General features: G+C 40.2%; 2 protein-coding genes across 3 annotated transcripts in view; both read right to left on the reverse strand.

Annotated features, from left to right (window-relative positions):
* ipo11 (importin 11) overlaps positions 1–20,013 on the reverse strand; it is a 410,923-nt gene that overhangs the window by 98,522 nt on the left and 292,388 nt on the right. Inside the window, exon 27 of the mRNA XM_072570976.1 lies at positions 413–508. Coding sequence (XP_072427077.1) covers positions 413–508 — 96 coding nt within the window. The remainder of the gene's footprint in view (positions 1–412; positions 509–20,013) is intronic.
* On the reverse strand, positions 11,096–19,975 carry LOC140477303 (uncharacterized). 2 transcript variants are annotated; one of them, XM_072570963.1, is made up of 2 exons: positions 19,890–19,975; positions 11,096–14,124 (listed from the first exon to the last, which is right to left on the reverse strand). In XM_072570963.1, exon 2 carries the CDS (start codon positions 14,096–14,098, stop codon positions 12,275–12,277), a length of 1,824 nt encoding a protein of 607 aa, XP_072427064.1. In that variant the 5' UTR covers positions 14,099–14,124; positions 19,890–19,975; the 3' UTR covers positions 11,096–12,274. The 2 variants fall into 2 exon arrangements, with proteins under 2 accessions (XP_072427064.1, XP_072427054.1); XM_072570953.1 differs by lacking the exon at positions 19,890–19,975 and adding an exon at positions 17,304–17,440.

The following is a 20,013-nucleotide window of genomic DNA, read 5'->3' on the forward strand; positions in this document are numbered from 1 at the left end:
TAAGAATCAAGCTCATCTGCGGCATAATCAATCACTGGGATGTGCCTTTTCAAATAAAAGTGTGACATACCTAATGCTCCCTTGGGATAAATGGGTTCATGATGAATTGGCAGAAGGAATCATCTCTGAAAACCAACCTAAACATGAAGTATGGTTTCACTACAAGCTTTATAGCCTGGAAATTAATGAACCAAGGCAACAGGACATTTACAGTTGTTATTTCATACAGAAGCTAAAGTAAAGTCCTAAGGTATAGGGGCAGATTTAGAATCTGCTGTCTGAGTACCAACGCGTCATTTTAGATTGTCTGGTTTTCATTTCCATTCTATCATATAATTTCCAATAAATTTAATGCAATAAAATAATTTGCAATCATTTTAAATTAATTCACATTCATGGACTGCTTACTTACTCTTTGTAAGTTCCTGTGTCTGGATCCTCTGACAGGACATCATGTAATGCTTCCACACAAATGTTTATAATGCCACAGAACTTATCTTGAATAAGACTGTAAAAGAACAGGATGCAGCTTAAATTCAATGACTTCGACAAAGTATGCAATATGAAATCTGCTCTGAAGCAAAACAAAAGGCATAGCTAGAAAAATGTTCTCTGAAAAATGTAAAATATTTCAGCAGAAAACACACCTTGAAATATGTATAATAATAATAATCAATAAAGATTAAAACTAGTCTTACTCAGTCACTTTTCCAAGATATTAAGAGTTGATGCTAAATTGTCATTTACTCCATTTGTGAGAATTGTAGGAAGCATACATTTTTGAGTTTTCTTAAATAAACACATAGACAGCATTGCTATATACTGGATGGGTATGAATGCTTTTAATCAAATTTAATCTCTTGATATGTATACTCACAAAAATGAATCTTGAAGAGTTACAGCAATTTAATTTTTTAAATTGTAGAGTTTTTAAAAAGATTTGTAGCTCTGGTTGTGGATGAAGTCATAGATTCGTTCACCAAGCTAGTGTGGTTTTTTGCAGATGTTTTGTCGCCTCACTAGATTACATCCTTAGTGCGTCTTCGATAAAGTGTTGAGGATCTATCCCACCTGGTATTTATGTGTATCTGTCTTTTTTGGTACTTCAGTTCTGTATCCGAGTGGTTTGCATATGGGGTCCAGTTCGATATGTTGATTGAGTGAGTTCCAGTTGGAGTGCCAGGCTTCAAGGAATTCTCTCGCGTGTCTCTGTTTTGCCTGTGCTAGGATGGTCACATTGACCCAATTGAAACAAGACCAAAACAGCTAACAGAATTCTCTCTTCCTAAGAATTTTTTTAACATTATCAGAAACACCACAGCAGAGGAGGAAGAAATAATTATTTCATTTGATGTAACAATGCTCTTCACATCTAGACATCAGCCCAGCCAAGAGTACCAAAGCCACCTTATTGGATGAAACAGTTACTAGGTCACCCAACGACACCAGCAGCATCAACAAGAACAGCGTGTTAAAACTACTATACCTATGCCTCATTACTCACTTTACATTCAATGAACAAGTGTATAGACAAATCAATGGTATACCAATGGGGTCACTGATATTAGGACTGATAGTGGAAGCAACGCTTAGAATGGACAGCCCTCCCCACCATCCAACCTAAATTCTGGATCCGGTATGTAGATGATACCTTTGTAATCACTAAACGCACACAATTGGAAGAAACCCACAACCACATCAACAACATCCTTACTGGAATAAATGTCATTAAAGAAGAGGAAAACAACAGCAAACCACCCTTCCTGGATGTATTAAGTGGAATGCACACCTACCAGTGAACTCCAGACCAGTGTGTACAGGAAGAACACCCATACAGACCAGCTACTGAACTATAATAGCAACCACTGCAAGACACACAAGCAAAACTGGATTTGAACACTACTCAAACCAGCAAAGACACAGTGCAGCAACCCAGAACTCCAGAAGGCAGACCAGGAACACCTATTCAAGGGATCTAAACAAAACAGGTAGCCCAAGAGTACTATCCTCTGATACTTAGCCAACAAGCTTAAAGAAGAAAACACTACACAACCAGACATGATAATGATCATACCGTATACCAAAGGCATATTGGAAATGACTACCCAACTCAGGCCCCTAGGAATCTTAATGGCTCACAAACTGGCAAACGTCCTTCACCAGCTCCTCACAAACAGCTCCCCACATCCAACAGGACAAACGTTATTTACAAGATACCCTGCAAGGACTGAAAAGCACTACACAGGACAAACAAGAAGGAAACTGACCATATTAGTGCATGAACATCATCTTGCCACTGCCAGACACGACCGGTAATCTCTCATTTCCAACCACACATACAACGAAGGACACAAATTCAATTGGGAAAATGTAACCAGCAATAGCATAGGCAACATAGAGACACGCCAGAGAATTCCTTGAAGCCTGGCACACCAACCAGAACTCAATCAATCAACTGGAGCCCACATACAAACCACTTAGACACAGAATCGGAAGTACCAACAAACAGATACACACAAATACCAGGCGGGATAGACCACCAACACTTCATTGAAGAACCACTGATGAGGTCGCCTAGTGAGGTGACGAAATGTCTACAGTGAACCACACCAGCTCAGTGAACGAATTTACAAACTCAATTATATGCACTATCAAAGCCTCTACACACACTGGCATATACAAGTTGTTTTCTTAAGCTCTGCCTACTACTCACGAAGTTATTACAAAAAGACACCAGCATTTACCATAATCATGGCTGATCATTGAGCGAAATAGTTTACCCCATACCTTTAGACTGTAACCATACTTTTGGACTTGGGTGCCATCAGGGACATTCTTCCTACACTTACACTGGATAGTCATAGAATAGAATCGTATAATGCAATGTGGAAGCAGGCCATTCGGACCATCAAATCCACATCGACCCTCCACAAAGCATCCCACCCAGACCCACCTCACTATACTATCCCTGTAACCCTGCATTTCCCATTGCCAATGCACCTAGCCTGCACATCTCTGAACATTATGGGCAATTTAGCATGTGAATCCACCCAACCTGCACATCTTTGGACTATGTGAGGAAACATGTAACAAGTACACTGTTTTGGATACTGTTTTGGGGTTTTGGGGTTTTGGGGTGGGGGGGGGGGGGGGGGGGAAGGTGATGGGAACTTACCTGGGGTTAGCCATGGGGTACAGGTCTCTGGCATAAAGTCTGTCCCTGTTGCTCAGAGGGAAGCGAGGAGAGGAGCATAGCATTAGTAACTGGGGACTCCATAGTTAGGGGGACAGATAGGAGGTTTTGTGGGAATGAGAGAGACTCACAATTGGTGCATTGCCTCCCAGGTGCCAGGGTTCATGGTGTCTCAGATTGTGCTTTTGGGATCCTTGAGGGGGAGGGGGAGCTGCCCCAAGTCATGGACCAGATAGGCACTAATGACATAGGTAGGAAAGGGGATGGGGATTTAAGGTAGAAATTCAGGGAGCTAGGGTGGAAGCTTAGAGCTAGAACAAAGAGTTTTGTTTGTTACCCATACCATGTGCTAGCTAGACAAGGAATAGGGAGACAGTGGAGTTGAACACGTGGCTACAAGGACGATGCAGGAGGGAGGGTTTGGGAGACCTGGATAATTGGGACTCATTCTGGGGTAGGTGGGACCTCTAAAAACAGGATGGTCTGCACCTGAACCAGATGGGTACCAATATCTTGGGGGGAAAATTTGCTAATGTTCTTCGGGGGTGTTTAGACTAATTCAGCAGGGGATGGGAACCTAAACTGTAGTTCCAGTGTCCAGTAGGTTGAGAGTAGCGAGGTCAGAAAATGATTTCAAGGTCACAAGAGTGCACCAGCAAGTAGGAAGGTGGTTTGAAGTGTTTCTGCTTCAACACCAGGATCATCCGGAATAAGGTGGGTTTGCAGCATGGGTTAATACCTGGGACTTCGATGTTGTGGCCATTTCAGAGAAATGGATAGAGCAGGGACAGGAATGGTTGTTGCAGGTTCTAGCATTTAAATGTTTCAGTAAGAACAGAACAAATGGTAAGGGAGATGTGTGTGTATGTGTGTTGTGGGGACGGGGGACGGGGACGGGGACGGGGACGGGGACGGGGACGGGGACGGGGACGGGGACGGGGACGGGGACGGGGACGGGGACGGGGACGGGGACGGGGACGGTGGACGGGGACGGGGACGGGGACGGGGGACGGGGACGGGGACGGGGACGGGGACGGGGACGGGGGACGGGGACGGGGACGGGGACGGGGGACGGGGGACGGGGACGGGGGACGGGGACGGGGACGGGGACGGGGACGGGGACGGGGACGGGGACGGGGACGGGGACGGTGGACTTACACAAGGACAGTCTTACTGTGACAGAAAGGACGTTTGAGGACTCTCCATGGGAGACTGCTTAGATCTCACGGAACACAGGGAGAACTAGCCATTTGGATACAGAACTGGCTCAAAGGTAGAAGACGGAGGGTGGTGGTGGAAGGTTGTTTTTCACACTGGAGGCCTGTGACCACAAGGATCAGTGTTGGATCCTTTACTTTTCATCATTTTATATAAATGATTTGGAATGAGCATAAGAGGTACAGTTAGTAACTTTGCAGATGACATCAAAGTTGGGTATGTAGTGGACAGCGAAGAAGGTTACCTCACATTACAACAGGATCTTGATCAGATCGGCTAATGGGCTGAGAAGTGGCAGATGGATTTAATCAAATAAATGTGAGGTGCTGCATTTTGGGAAAGCAAATCAGAGCAGGACTTATACACTTAATGGTAAAATGCTAGGGAGTGTTGCTGAACAAAGAGACCTTAGAGCGCAGGCTCATAGCTCCTTGAAAGTGAAGTTGCAGGTAGATAGGATAGTGAAGAAGGCATTTGGTATACTTTCCTTTTGGTCAGAGTATTGAGTACAGAAGTTGGGAGGTCATGTTGCAGCTGTACAGGACATTGGTTAGGCCACTGTTGGAATATTTCATGCAATTCTGGTCTCCTTTGTATCGGAAAGATGTTGTGAAACTTGAAAGGGTTCAGAAAAGATTTACAAGGATGTTGCCAGGGTTGGGGGATTTGAGCTATAGGGAGAGGCTGAACAGGCTGTGGCTGTTTTCCCTGGAGCGTCGGAGGCTGAGAGGTGACCTTAGAGGTTTATAAAATTATGAGGGGCATGGCTAGGATAAATAGGCAAAGTCTTTTCCCTGGGGTGGAGGAGTCCCGAACTAGAGGGCATGGGTTTAGGGAGAGAGGGGAAAGATATAAAAGAGACATGTGGGGCAACTTTTTCACGCAGAGGGTGGTATGTGTATGGAATGTGCTGCCAGATGATGTGGTGGAGGCTGGTACAATTGCAACATTTGAAAGGCATTTGGATGGGTATTTGAATAGGAAGGATTTGGAGGGATATGGGCCGGGTACTAGCAGGTGGGACTAGATTGGATTGGGATATCTGGTCGACGTAGATGGGTTGGACTGAGGGGTCCGTTTGAGTGCAGTATCTCTCTATGACTCATCTACTGAGGTAGTATGGGCTGAGATTAGAAACAGGAAAGGAGAAGTCATCCTGTTGGGAGTTTTCTATAGGCCTCCAAATAGTTCCAGAGACATAGAGGAAAGGATAGCACAGGTGATTCTTGATAGGAGCGAGCGTAACTGGGTAGTTGTTATGGAACACTTTAACTTTCCAAATATTGACTGGAAATACGATAGTTCGAGTACCTTAGATGGGTTAGTTTTTGTTCAATGTTTGCAGGAGGGTTTCCTCACACAGTATGTAGACAGGTCAAAAAGGGGCAAGATTTAGTACTGGGTAATGAACCAGGCCAGGTATTAGATTTGGCGATAGATAAGCACTTCAGCGATAGTGACCAGAATTCGGTTATGTTCACTTTAGCAATGGAAACGGATAGGTATTTATTGCAGGGCAAGAGTTATAAGCTGGGGGAAAGGCAATTGCGATGTGATTGGGCAAGATTTAGGATGCATAGAAAGAGGAAGGAAGCAGCAAGGGTTGGACACAATTGAAATGTGGAACTTATTCAAGGAACAGCTACTATATGTCCTTGATAAGTATGTACCTGTCAGATAGGGAGGAGGTGGTCGAGCGAGAGAGCTGTGGTTTACGAAAGAAGTTGAATTCCTTGTCAAGAGGAAGAATGCAGCTTATGTTAGGATGAGACATGAAAGCTCAGTTGGGACGCCTGAGAGTTACAAGCTAGCCAGGAAAGACCTTAAGAGAGAACTAAGAGGAGTCATAAGGGGACATGAGAAGTTATTGGCAGGTAGGATCAAGGAAAACTGTAAAGCTTTCTATAGGCATATCAGGAATAAAATAATGACAACAGTAAGATTAGGGTCAATAAAGGACAGTAGTGGGAAGTTTTGCGTGGAGTCCGAGAAGATAGGAGAAGGGCTAAATGAATATTTTTCATCAGTATTCACACAGGAAAAGACAATGCTGTCAAGGAGAATATTGAGTAACAGGCTACTAGATTAGACGGGATTGAGGTCCACAAGGAGGTGATGTTAGCAATTCTGGAAAGTGTGAAAATAGATAAGTCCCCTGGGCTGGATGGGATTTATCCTAGGATTCTCTAAGAAGCCAGGGAGGAGATTGCAGAGCATTTGGTTTTGATCTTTATGTCATCATTGTCTACAGGAATTGTGCCAGAAACTGCAGGATAGCAAATATTGTTTCCTAGTTCAACAAGGGGAGTAGAGACAACCCTGGTAATTATAGACCAGTGAGCCTTACTTCGGTTGTGGGTAAAGTGTTGGAAAAAGTTATAAGAGAAAGGATTTATCATCATCTAGAAAGGAATAAGATGATTAAGCATAATCAACACGGCTTTGTGAAGGGTGCCTCACAAACCTTATTGAGTTCTTTGAGAAGGTGACCAAACAGGTGGATGAGGGTAAAGTGGTTGATGTGGTGCATATGAATTTCAGTATGGTGTTTGATAAGGTTCCCCATGTTAGGTTATTGCACAAAATATGGAGGCATGGGATTGAGGGTGATTTTGTGGTTTGGATCATAAATTGGCTAGCTGAAAGAAGACAGAGGGTAGTGGTTGATGGGAAATGTTCATCCTGGGGTTCAGTTACAGGTGGTGCACCGCAAGGATCTGTTTTGGGTCCACTGCTGTTTGTCATTTTTATAAATGAGTCGGAGAAGGGTATAGAAGGATGGATTGGTAAATTTGCAGATGACATTAAGGTCAGTGGAGTTGTGGATAGTACTGAAGAGGGTTGCTGGTTACAGAGGGACATAAATAAGCTGCAAAGCTGGGCCGAGAGGTGGCAAATAGAGTTAAATGCAGAAAAGGCGAGGTGACTCAATGTGGAAGGAGCAACAGGAATAAAGAGTACTGGGCTAATGGTAAGATTCTTGATAGTGTAAATAAGCAGAGAGATCTCGGTGTCCATGTACAGAGATCCCTGAAAGTTGCCACCCAGGTTGATTGGGTTGTTAAGGCAGACAGTGTGTTAGCTTTTATTGGTAGAGGGATTGTGTTTCAGAGCCATGAGGTCACGTTGCAGCAGTACAAAACTCTAGTGCAGCTGCACTTGGAGTACTGCATACAATTCTGGTCACCGCATTATTGGAAGGATGTGGAAGCTTTGGAAAGGGTTCACAGGCGATTTACTAGGATGTTGCCTGGTATGGAGGGAAGGTCTTATGAGAAAAGGATGAGGGACTTGAGGCTGTTTTCGTTAGAGAGAAGGTTGAGAGGTGACCTAATTGAGACATATAAGATAATCAGAGGGTTAGATAGGGTGGACAGTGAGAGCCTTTTTCCTCTCATGATGATGGCTAGCACGAGGGGACATAGCTTTAAATTGAGGGGTGATAGATATAGGACAGATGTCAGAGGTAATTTCTTTACTCAGAGTAGTAGGGGGCATGAAATACCCTGCCTGCAAAAGTAGTAGACTCGCCAACAAAGTATGTTTAAATGGTCATTGGATAAACATATGGATGATTATGGAGTAGTATAGGATGGATGGGCATCAGATTGGTTCCACAGGTTGGAGCAACATCGAGGACCAAAGGGCCTGTACTGCACTGTAAGGTCTATGTTCTATGGAGCACATGGGGAGAATGTGCAAACTCCCCACAGTTGCCTGAGGCTGGAATCGAACTTGGGTTCCTGGTGCTGTGAGGCAGCAGTGTTTATCACTGAGCCAACGTGCTGCCCTGTTAGAATTTTATAGGTTTCTGAGAGAATCTTCCCTTAGTCTTCTGAGGTCCAGTGAATGCAATTGGAATCATAGTTTATGGATAAGGGATAAAGGTTTTAGGCCTGAGATGAAAAGAACTTCTTTCATCTAGAGTGGTGAGCCTGTGGAATTCACGACCATAGAAAGCGGTTGAGGTCAAAACACTGAGGTAAATACAGCTCATGACTAAAGCGATCCAGGGATATAGGTGGAGGGCGGCATTCGGGTATTGAACTTGATGATCAGCCATGATCATATTGAACGGTAGAGTAGGCTTGAGAGGTCGAACAGCCTACCCTGCTCCTGTCTTTGATATTAATATGTAATTGATTCAACCCATCCTCATATCAGTGCCACCATCTCGGAATCAGACTGGTAAACTTTTGCTGCTCTCTCTTATAGCAGCAACATCCTTCCTCACATAAGGAGAGTAAAGCTACACACAATATTCCAGTATGTCATCATCAAGAGACATAAGGATTTGGATTACAATTTAGACAGAGTCCAAATCCACTTCTTATGGATTAGTCAAGAAAAGGACTTGATGTAAATATAATGTGAAAAGCCCATTAAAATAAAATTCTATTAATTTTACTTCTAAAAACATAATTTTTTTCACTGCAAACACAAAATTCAGCAAGACTGTCTGAAAACACCAGCTGACAAATCAACAACTTTGCCTGCAAAAAAAACCCATAAAGTGGTTTGAATCAATCACTTTCCCTTTCTGCAGACAACTAGTTCAAACATAGTCCTGAGGGTGACATCACTGTAGTGAACCACACTGACGGAGCCAACAGATTGATTGAAATCATCTGGCATATGATAAATCTCTTTCAGCACACACATTCACAACAAATCCACTTGCAGCCTTTCCCTCCTGGATGTTGACATCAGGAGCCTTTTAAACATATTTTCAAATAACAATGTGCATTCAGTGAAAGTAAAGAGGGATGCAGACATTTTGAAAATAACTCTTTTTAAAAGGCAAAGATAGCTACCAAATTTGGACATCAAATCCAAAACTAACCACTTTGAACTTCATAAATGTTAACTCCCTATTCATAATGATGATAATATCCACATCATGTTAAAAACTAAATACAGAGCTCGCCAGAAAGATAAAATAAAATCACTTCTCAGTAAAATGCTAATAAATGCATAGAAGTTGTGCATTATTAACATGTAATGCGTTATGAAACATAAGCTAACTGGAAAACAATTTTAGAAGTGCTATACAATAGTATTCAAAAAGATCTACTCATCTTTATATGGATAACAACAGAGATGAATCTTGTTTGAATTTAAACCATTGTTTGAAGAGTACATGACAGATACATTGTCAGTAAACATTACCCTCAGTAATTCTAAAAATCCAGGACAATATTGTAATCAACTGGAAAAGCAAATTGACCTATGATCCAGTCACTGGAGTAGGCCATTCAGCACCTCGTGTGTGCTCCACCAATCAGTATTCCGATTGATCTGATTGGAATTTCAAAACAATAGTCTTGCTTACCCATGATAACCTTGCCTAACAAGAATCTATCTAATCTGTCTTAAAAATATTCAAGGACTTTGCTTTCATCACTTTTCAGGAGGACACTCACAAAAACTCTCAATCCCCTCTGTGAGAAAATAAAGTCTGCCTTATCTCTGTTCTATATGGGCATTCCCTGATTTTAATTAGTGAGTTTGAATTAACTCCTGGAGTTAAACACCTGCCTAACAAATTTTACACAAAATATTAAAGGTGAAAAAAATTAAACATACATTTAAATAAAGCTAAAATACTGCAGACACTGGAAATCTGAAACAAACACCGAATGCTGGAGAAAATCAGTAGTCTGGCAGCAACTTTGGAGAGAGAAACGGTTAATGTTTCAAGTCTGGTATGACTCTTGTTCAGAACTGAAAGGTGTTGGAAAATTTCTTTGTAGTTTTTACAAAGGCAGAGGTCAATGCAAAAGACAAAAGCTTTGTTAATGGAGGAACAAACAAAAAATGTAAATGGATTGCACTGGTCTGCTGATAACAGGACAAATTCATTTGCCTCTATATTTTACAGTCCAGAGGAATCATCACACCAGACTCAAAATATTAACTGTTGATCTCTCCACAGATGCTGCCAGACCTGCTGAGTTTCTCCTGAATTCTGGTGTTTGTTCAACAGATATTTAGTGGAGTGGGCTAAATTGGGATTAACTGATCAAACAAGTACCATTATAGTGATCCTAAGGCTCATGAAGTTTGGAAAAGATGACTCAAAGCAAAGATGAGAACAACGTCTTTGACTAGTTTATGGTTGTAGAACAAGCATAAACAATACATGGGACAGAAACAATCTGCATAATGTGCTCTGCTTAATTCATATTTATGACAATAGATTGATAGCATCAGCTGCTGCCTTTTCTAAAGTCAAAAAGCAGTGCCAGAATACAGGCTAGATTAGAAGAAAGTCTTTTTAGTTATAATATAAAATGAATCATAAATGTGAAACATTGATTCACTTCAACTATTTTCTTCAGATATTCTGCTTTATATTTTGATGTATTAATCACAGACTTCCAAGGAACCATGGTTATAATAGCACCATTGTATTTGATATGACTATGCTATATACACTGGAATCTCAGATGTTTGGCATCCTAACTCAATTATTCTTCTGGTATTTTTATAATTTAAAATGACCAATTTGTAATACATGTCCAGTAAAATCTCAAAGGGTATCTCTTAAAGTGTAGCTCTTTCTACTACTAACATGACAGACTAAAACATGGTATTGACGTGGATGCATAAGTGCACTATCATAACATGAATAAGAACCCAAGGATTCAGCACAAAACATTTCTTCATAGGATATTTATTGTTTACGAACAATACATGGTCATTATTTGTAATGTAAGGAACAAATCCACTAAACATTTGGAATGTCACCAATTGAATACTTCACATTCACTAAATTATAAATGCATATTACCTATACTCTATTGCAGCTGTTAAAAGATATCCATGTGCTGAGATTTTTAAAAATTCAGGTTATTTTTCATAACTTCCTGAACAAGGCATGCAATTAGAAGTGGACACCTTCCCCAGCTTGGTGGGCACTACTTGAATAACAGCAATTGCATAAGCCTCACTCAGACATATCCTGAACAGAGGGATAGGTCAGCCCACAGCAAAAACCCAAAACAAAGCCAATCGTCGGCCAAACAGTTAACATTTTCTTTAGTATCCGGACCAACAAGCCATTGTAGTTGCTGCTGGTAAGCGGACTCATGACAGCAAAAAAGACCCACTAGGCCAGAACTGAGTAAGAGAACTCATAGGCTGGCATCCAGGATAGTGCACCCACCACCACTTTTAGAATACTGTGTTCAATTCTGGTCTCCCTGCAAATGAATGTTGTTGTGAAACTTGAAAGGGTTCAGAAAAGACTTACAAGAATATTGTCAGGGTTGGAGGGTTTTATAAGGAGAGGCTAGGGCTATTTTCCCTGGAGCACAAAGGCTGAGGGGCGACCTAGAAGAGATTTATAAAGTCATGAAGGGCATGGATAGGGTAAATAGTTAAGGCCTTTTTCCCAGGGCACAGGAGTCCAAAACTACAGGGCACAGGTTTAAGGTGAGAGGGGAAAGATTTAAAAGGGATGTAAGAAACAACTTTTTCACAGAGAGAGTGATGCCAGAGGAAGTGGTGGAGACTGATACAAATACTTCTGGATGGGTACATGAATAGGAAGAGTTTAGAGGGATATGGGCCAAATGCTGGCAAATGGGACTAGATTAATTTAGGTTACCTGGTCCACATCGATCAGTTGAACCCCAGGGTCTGTTTTGATATTTCAGAAAAAAAAACTTGGTGACGTTTTGCTGGTCGACTTGCATAAAAATACGTATTTTATTAACAGATTGTTCTGCACAGGGGTTTCTTGTAGGATGACAAATTATATATACACAGTTTAAACTCTAATTAAACTGATCAAAATCAAAATCTATTGCCTATAAATGATAACTTTCTATTCAGTGTACATTGTAGATATGATCATAATCATAAAACTGAGTGCTCAAAGAGAATAACTTCAGCTTGTTCAGTAGGGTCTGCTATCTTTAGGATACTGGTCTGGTCCACATCTGGATTTGTCACAGGTTCGGGATGTATAACCTGGACTGAGTCTGTCACATAATACCTTGCATATGGATACACACCGTAATACTCTAGGACATTGTCTCCTTCTGCCTCAGTATCCTTGAGTTTCTTATGCAGCTGTTGAACTTTATATATCAGGAATAAAACTGCTGCACAGGCCAAGATGAAAAAGACCAAGAGTATGTCAAAGGCTTGGTTCAACTTTTCTAAATTTTGTTCACAGATGAACAAAGGTTTGATTGAAATCGATGCCATATCAGAAGCTGCAAATGTAGTTAAATTTACAGGTTCATTTGCCATTGATAATTGCCCTGGAAGCATGCTTGTGTACTGCTGTGTGTCTTCTGTGGCAAATACTGCTTCTCTAAAATCTTGCACTGTTACAGAATTGCGCTCCGACTTGAAATGAATATTTGAGGTATCTGTTTTTAATGAGGTTAACAGTCGGCTAGTAGTTGGAGATCTCTTTTCAGTATCTAATCCTAAAGATACTAAACTGTTATTACATCCACTAACTTCATTTACACTGACATAATGCAAGGATTTACCACGCAGCTGGGATGGACTGTGACAACGAATATTTAACCTCAAAGAGGATGACAAGAGCCATCTATGCAAACTGAGCAAGTTACAGTTGCACTCCCAGGGATTGCCATTTATTATTAAACGATTTAGCGAGACCAATGGTCTCAGAACCTCAGGAAGCAAATTTGCAAGACGGTTATTGGCCAATTGCAGAATTTTCAAAGTTGTTGCCATTTCTTCAAATGCATCAGGCTCAATAAATGATATATTATTATGGTCAAGCCTCAAATACCCAAAATGCAATATTTTAAAAGCATCAGAATTAATGCGAATTATGCTGTTGTTACTTAGTGTTAAGTGTATTAAGCTCTTCATTGCAGTAAAGCCATCTTTTGCTATGGATTTTATTCTGGAATTACCAAGGTAAAGATATTTGAGACTTCCTAATCCATTAAATGAATTAGCATGGATCAACTTTATTGGATTATTGGATAAGATAAGGCTTTTAAGGATCTTAAGCTGAATGAAAGTATTTGACGGGATCCACGTTAAGTAGTTGCTCTGTAGATTGAGAAACTCCAGTCGTGCAAGCTGATTAAAAGAGGAATTAGATACCCAGGAAATTCTGTTGTTCGCAAGATTCAGTGTATGAAGACTCATTAAACCAATGAACATTCCATTGCTGAGCACACGAAGGGAGTTTCCTTCAAGTTGTAAGTATTGAAGGGCAGTCAAATCAGAAAATAATCTTCTTGGAATAGAAAGAATGTGATTGCGTTGTAGGTATAAGTATCGAAGTTTTGAAAGGCTTCCAAATATCCCTTGCTTGATATACTGTATCCGGTTGTTATTCAAATACAAGTAATACAAATTTGTGAGACTAATAAAAGCTTGAGGATGTATATCAACGAGACCGCTGTTATCAAGGAAAAGTGATGACAGTCTGTTAAATCCTTCTAAATCCTCAGGCGTTACATTAGAAATGTTATTCCTGCTAAGGTAAATAACTGAAGTGGTCTTTGCAAAATTCCGAGGAACTGATGTGAAACCTAAGTTGCAGCACTGAACTAGAGTCCTTGAACAACGCTGACAAACAGAAGGACAAACCAGTGAAAGGCCTTGAGGCATCAGAAGAAGAATGCCAACCAGCAGCTTGACAACTGGTACACAGCATTTGTTGATGTTGTAAAATCCGTACATTTTCTTGAGTTCTTGTCCTTTATAGCCTATTGTTTCAACATGTAAAAAGACAGAATTTATTACCAGCGGTTGACCTAATTTAGTTTCAATTTTATTTCATGAAAAAACTATGTGCACTTTACATTTGAAAACTTTTCAAATCCCTTATTTTACTCTTTTCAGATTGAACCAATTAACACAGTAATTCTCAACTGAAAACTCCTCTCAAACATCTCTGGACCACCCAACATTACTAAATGCATACCCTCAAGGAATTTATGGACACTAATCTAACAGTAGCCAGGAAACTGTTGTCAATTGTTGTAAAATCTCATCCGGTTCACTAACGTGCTTTAGGGAAGGAAATCTGCCATTCTTACCTGGCTTGGTCTAAATGTGATTCCAGGCCCACAATGATTTACTGATTTTCTGAAATGGTCTAGCAAGCCAACATCTCATTAAAGAATAAACAAAAAGATCACAGTAGCCTGTTAGAACGTTGCATGAAACACCAATCTGATAATGACCGGAATCTCTCTGTGAAGGGATAAGTATGATCAGGACACTGGGTCTAACATTCCCCTATTTGCCAAACAACCAAAGTCTACACTACGGAGTTGTTGCAATTAAGTGCTGATCCATCATACAGCATTGAAGACCATCCAGCTCCCATGTTGCTGTTCTACATTACAATAAGTATTATATCTCAAAAATAATTTTCAGCTGAAAAGCACCGTGGAACACCTTGCCACTGTGAAAAGTGTTCCTTTTTAAGTTTTCCTTACAGACCTAATGATGGGTACTTTTAGTGTATATATTCAAGTCGCCTTTGGAATTTACTATTGAATGTGTTCACCACCTTCGAAGCAATGCCATTCTAGATCCTAAATAACTGCTCTTCCCTGCAGTTCTTTTGCTAATCGATGTCATTTTACTACAGATCCTCCTGCCTGTAGAAAGACTTTCTGCTTCAGTACTCCACACAAGCAAACTTGCAGCAAAGTTCAATGGATAGCATGAGTTGAAGGAACTTTAGGCTGTTCTTCTAACTCTTCTTACCCCCCCCCCCCCCCCCCCGCAATAACGTAGAATTCTAAGGTCAATGAATTGGCTTACTTGAAATTTATTAATGACACAAGACTAAAACAAAACTCATGGAACTCTTCCCAGTTTAGAATGCTGAACAGCTGGAGAATCATAACTGTTTTCCAATACTTTTGACCTATTCAGCTATTCATGCAAGATTTTTTCTTAAAAAAATCTATACTAAAGAATGTCAGAATATTATTCTAAACTATAAGGATAAATTTTATACCAAAGTAGCAAAACAGGTATAACTTCAGGGTGATAACAATGGATTTCATCAGTGCATTGCTTTTGAATTTACTGAAAAAGATATTAGGTTGAAGTTTCCAACGGCCAGACGGTTGCCATTTCAGTGTAAATCAGATTTGCACATGGCAACCCTGTGGAATCCCCAGCACTGTATACTCCAAAATAACTGCCCTGGAAATGGAAGATTCTGCTGGGCAAATCCTCTACACTTGGAATCTTCTGAAAGTCTCCAATTTAATCAAAAAATTCAAATTATTTTGATGATCTGTCCCATCCCTATCCTTTACTTTCCCCTCCACTGGTTCAAATCCAACTAACTAACTATCTCCCAGCCTGCTTCCAGTTGGTACCCTATTACCTGGCACCCTATCTCCTATTCATCTACCCTTTTCATCCTAACTATGTGACATTCTACTTACCTTGCAGCATAATCATCTGATGTCTACCCACATCATCACTTACCTGGCACACTATGCACCTGACACTTTCAGCACCCTAACGTCCTACTTTGCCTCTCTACGTGCACTTTGGCAATAGTTGTGAAATTGGATTTCAGGACTTCTGCATGTAAAAATACAGCAGCTGACTGCTGTATAAAGGAGCCACTCAGCTTCCCTTCATCTGATAGCTTTGCACGACAAAAGAACTGTCAGAATGGAAGTCTGGCTTCCGGAGGAGGCCTGAATAGAATCTCTGTTCAGAAATGCAGAGATCTGTCCTTTTGTAAAAAAAGTACAAGTTTTTGTAGATTTAGTGGTCTGATGATCAATTTTAAATATATTTCCAATATATTCTTGTCTTAATATTTTCGTATTTGCTGAACTGTGATGATTTATGAATGGCAAAATAACAATGCAACATGTGACCCATGTTCTCAACAGTGGGGATTGTGCCATTAAAGCTTAAAAATGATTTGATCCCCAAAAGAATTGACTTAATGAGTAAATGGTCACATTAGTCTGAGAACGTAGGTTTGTGAGCCAATCAATAGCTTGATTGACAGAAATAAAGTTCTATTTTTGTTGAAAGATTAGCCATTGTAAACATTTTCTTTAATATTACTGACAATTCATGAACTCTTTGCAGGCAAGCAGCCATATTGTAGCTCTGTTGAGCACAATTACACTCTACAAACAGCCCAAAGAACAAAATTTAACCTGTTCTAATAATAACTTTTGCACTGATTTCAGAACAGGATTTCAATTATTATAGTTTATTCTAAGATAAAAACATTCTATAAATCTATCCAGTTAATTGTACTTTCACTCTTTAGCATTAAAGAATTAGAAAATTACTTTGAAAATATCTTCAATTTTTAGAACTCGGAGTATTTTAAAAAGTAAAGATGGTAGTTAAAAACAAAATTCTGCTGGATGGAATGGCTCATTCTGCGGCATTAAAAAAAGTTATACTAAAAATGTAGCGATATTTTTTAAATGATTTGTTAAAATTTTGTTTTATAGCAACAGATCATACGTGAAGTGCACAGTATTCCTTCCCAGTTTTTTTTTAAAACTCTTTTCCTGTTGCTGCAAATTTTTCATTAGTATTATTTGTCCCTTCCTTCTTTAAAGCAGAATGGCAAGATTTCCCACACAAACCTCTGAATACAGGCCGAGCAAAAATGGTGATCAAATTCCCACGAAGTTAAGGGCCAGGGTCAACTTTAGAGACCCTATTACAGCCCTGCATTTTTAACCAATCATTAAGAAGTTGGAAAACTTTTAAGGCCAATGTCAAGCCTCTCGGATAGTGCTTTATGACCACGCTACCAAATATGTATTTCATGCGAGTAATATTTCAGTGATTAAAAAATTCAAATCGCTTTGATTCATGCAATTAAGTTATGAACTTCAAAACAGATCGAGCAAAATCAAACCAATATCCTCACCTGGATGAACAGAACATAACTGCTCCGTAATCATAAAATGTTGAGATAATAAGCGTGCACATATTTCAAAAAACAGACTTTGGTTAATGAACAAAAGATTTTACTTGCAGGATGGGAGTGGAAAATGTCAACTTCAGGAAATGTACACATCCCTTTGGTGAGGAACACTGAGGCAGGAACTGACTATTCGTAATGTTTCTCATTAGTGGTTTCCATGAAAACAGGAAATGGTGAAACTGGGCAAAGTTTCATTGTTCATTGTGGATTGCTTCTGGCAAAGCAATTTTAGTAATGTAGATGTTTATGGATTAATTTCAGTTAATTAGAATTAAATTTTGCCTGTAATCAACAATTGTCTGTCACCCAGAACTCAATAACTTACAACTCATTATAAGACTTTCCTCAATGTTTGTGATAACACCCTTGCTTCGCCATACCAATGCAATGAACCACAATATAACTTTCAATGCCTCCAAAACTATATAGGTGACATTACAGCTTACATTACAGTATACATTAAGGTTAATGGTCTTAAATTTGTTAAGTATTACAATTATTCTTGACTAGTACTGTCTAAATCCAAGATTTAGCTCTTTGCAATGAGCTTTGCAGTTTCTTTTCTGCAATATCTATTTACCCTTCCACTACACTTTTCCTTCAAGCCAATTTGCACCTATATTTTAATCTTAAAGGTATCCTGGACCAGCACTGTCTGATTAATAAATCATATATTTTCATTTTCTTCAAATATGTTCCTTTTCTGTCTGTGTTCATTTGACATTGGTACACTCACAATGCCTCAGGTAGGGAGTTTTAGAATTTTGCCTCTGTAACATTGAGGGAATAGCGATATACTTCCAAATCAGGATTGTGTGTGGCATGGAAGGGAACTGGCTAATTGTGGTGTTCCCATGTAGCGCTGACATTGTCCTGCTAGACAGTGTACCATTGGGTGGTGCTGTCAAAGACCTTTGGTGAATTTGTGCAGTGCATATTGTAGATGGGTACATGCTGCTGCCGAGCATCGGTGGTGGAATGAGAGAATGTTTGTGAATCTGGGGCCAATTAAGTGGGCTGCTTTGCCCTGAACAGTTTCAAGCTTCTGTAATACTGCACTCATTCAGGCAATATTCCATTATATCCATTATACTCTCGACATGTACCTTGCAGACAGTGGATGGTCTTTGGGGAGTCAGGTGGTGAACTATTCCTCCTCGGAATTACTCTTGTAGCCAGCTAGTTCATATGGCTAGTTCAGGTCAATTTCTAGTCAATGGCAACCTCCAGGATGTTAGGAGAATTTTTAAGAATATTAAAACATCTCAATAATATCTAGAAGACTGGTGAGGATGTCGAAGAATAAGGAATGTTTTGCGCTTGGGTCACACAAGTGGGGCAATCCCAGGGCAACAAGCATATCTGCAGAAAAGCAATAGGGAAGCTACAAATTTTGCAAATGATCTGTTTTATTTATGAAATCATGGAAATTTACAGCACAGAGAAAGCCAGTCAGACAATCATGCTTATTCTGGACCTCTAAGAATAATGGTGCTGAATCCCACATTCCCATTTTCCCTAAAGCACTGTGAATCCCTTATCTTCAAGTTCTTGTGCAATTCCCAATTAAAATTATCCACAAATCATTTAACTTTACCTTTTCAGCTAAATAGTTCAGTATTTCAGATCCTGACAATGCTGAGAGAAAACTCTTCTTTGGATCATTTTCCAATGATTTTAGATTCATGACCTTTGGTACTCAGTAAATGTATATTACCTAGGAGAAAGTGAGGACTGCAGATGCTGGAGATCAGAGCTGAAAAATGTGTTGCTGGAAAAGCGCAGCAGGTCAGGCAGCATCCAAGGAGCAGGAGAATTGACGTTTCGACCATAAGCCTGTCTTCAGAAGGGCTTATGCCCGAAACGTCGATTCTCCTACTCCTTTGATGCTGCCTGACCTGCTGCGCTTTTCCAACAACACATTTTTCAGCTCAAATATATATTACCACCTATTTGGTCACCAATCATCTTGAAAGCCTCTACTATAATGCACCTTTCATTATCACAAATTTGTGATTGACAAATTGGGGACTGTTTCGAAAGCAAGATTATATGGCCAACACTTTAAGCACTGTCTCTAACGCACGATTTTCCTATAACACGGCTTCCCTGTTGCTTTTCTGCAGGTTTGCTTGTTGCCCTGGGATTACCCCACTTGTGTGACCCAAGTGCAAAACATTCCTATTCTTAGACATCTTCGCCAGTCTTTCAGATATTATTGAGATGTTTTAATATTCTTAAAAATTCTCCTAACACCCTGGTGGTTGTCATTAATTTAGTCCTATTTGCCAGCACTTGGCACATACTCCTCCAACCTTTCCTATTCATATACACATCCAGATGCCTTTTAAATGTTGTAATTGTACCAGCCTCCGCCACATCCTCTGGCAGTTCATTCCATACACTCACCACCCTCTGCGTGAAAAGGTTGCCCTTTAGGTCCCTTTTAAATCTTTCCCCTCTCACCCTAAACTTATGCCCTTTAGTTCTAGACTCCTTCATGCCAGGGGAAAGACCTTGTCTACTTACCTTATCCATGCCCCTCATGATTTTATGAACCTCTACAAGATGAGCTCTCAGCCTCCGACGTTCCAGTGAGGATGGGGCTTCAGCCTATGGCAGCAAGATTAAGTCAGTGCATGGGAATGTAGCA

This window comes from Chiloscyllium punctatum, chromosome 1 (assembly GCF_047496795.1).
Source record: "Chiloscyllium punctatum isolate Juve2018m chromosome 1, sChiPun1.3, whole genome shotgun sequence".
Lineage (NCBI taxonomy): Eukaryota > Metazoa > Chordata > Chondrichthyes > Orectolobiformes > Hemiscylliidae > Chiloscyllium > Chiloscyllium punctatum.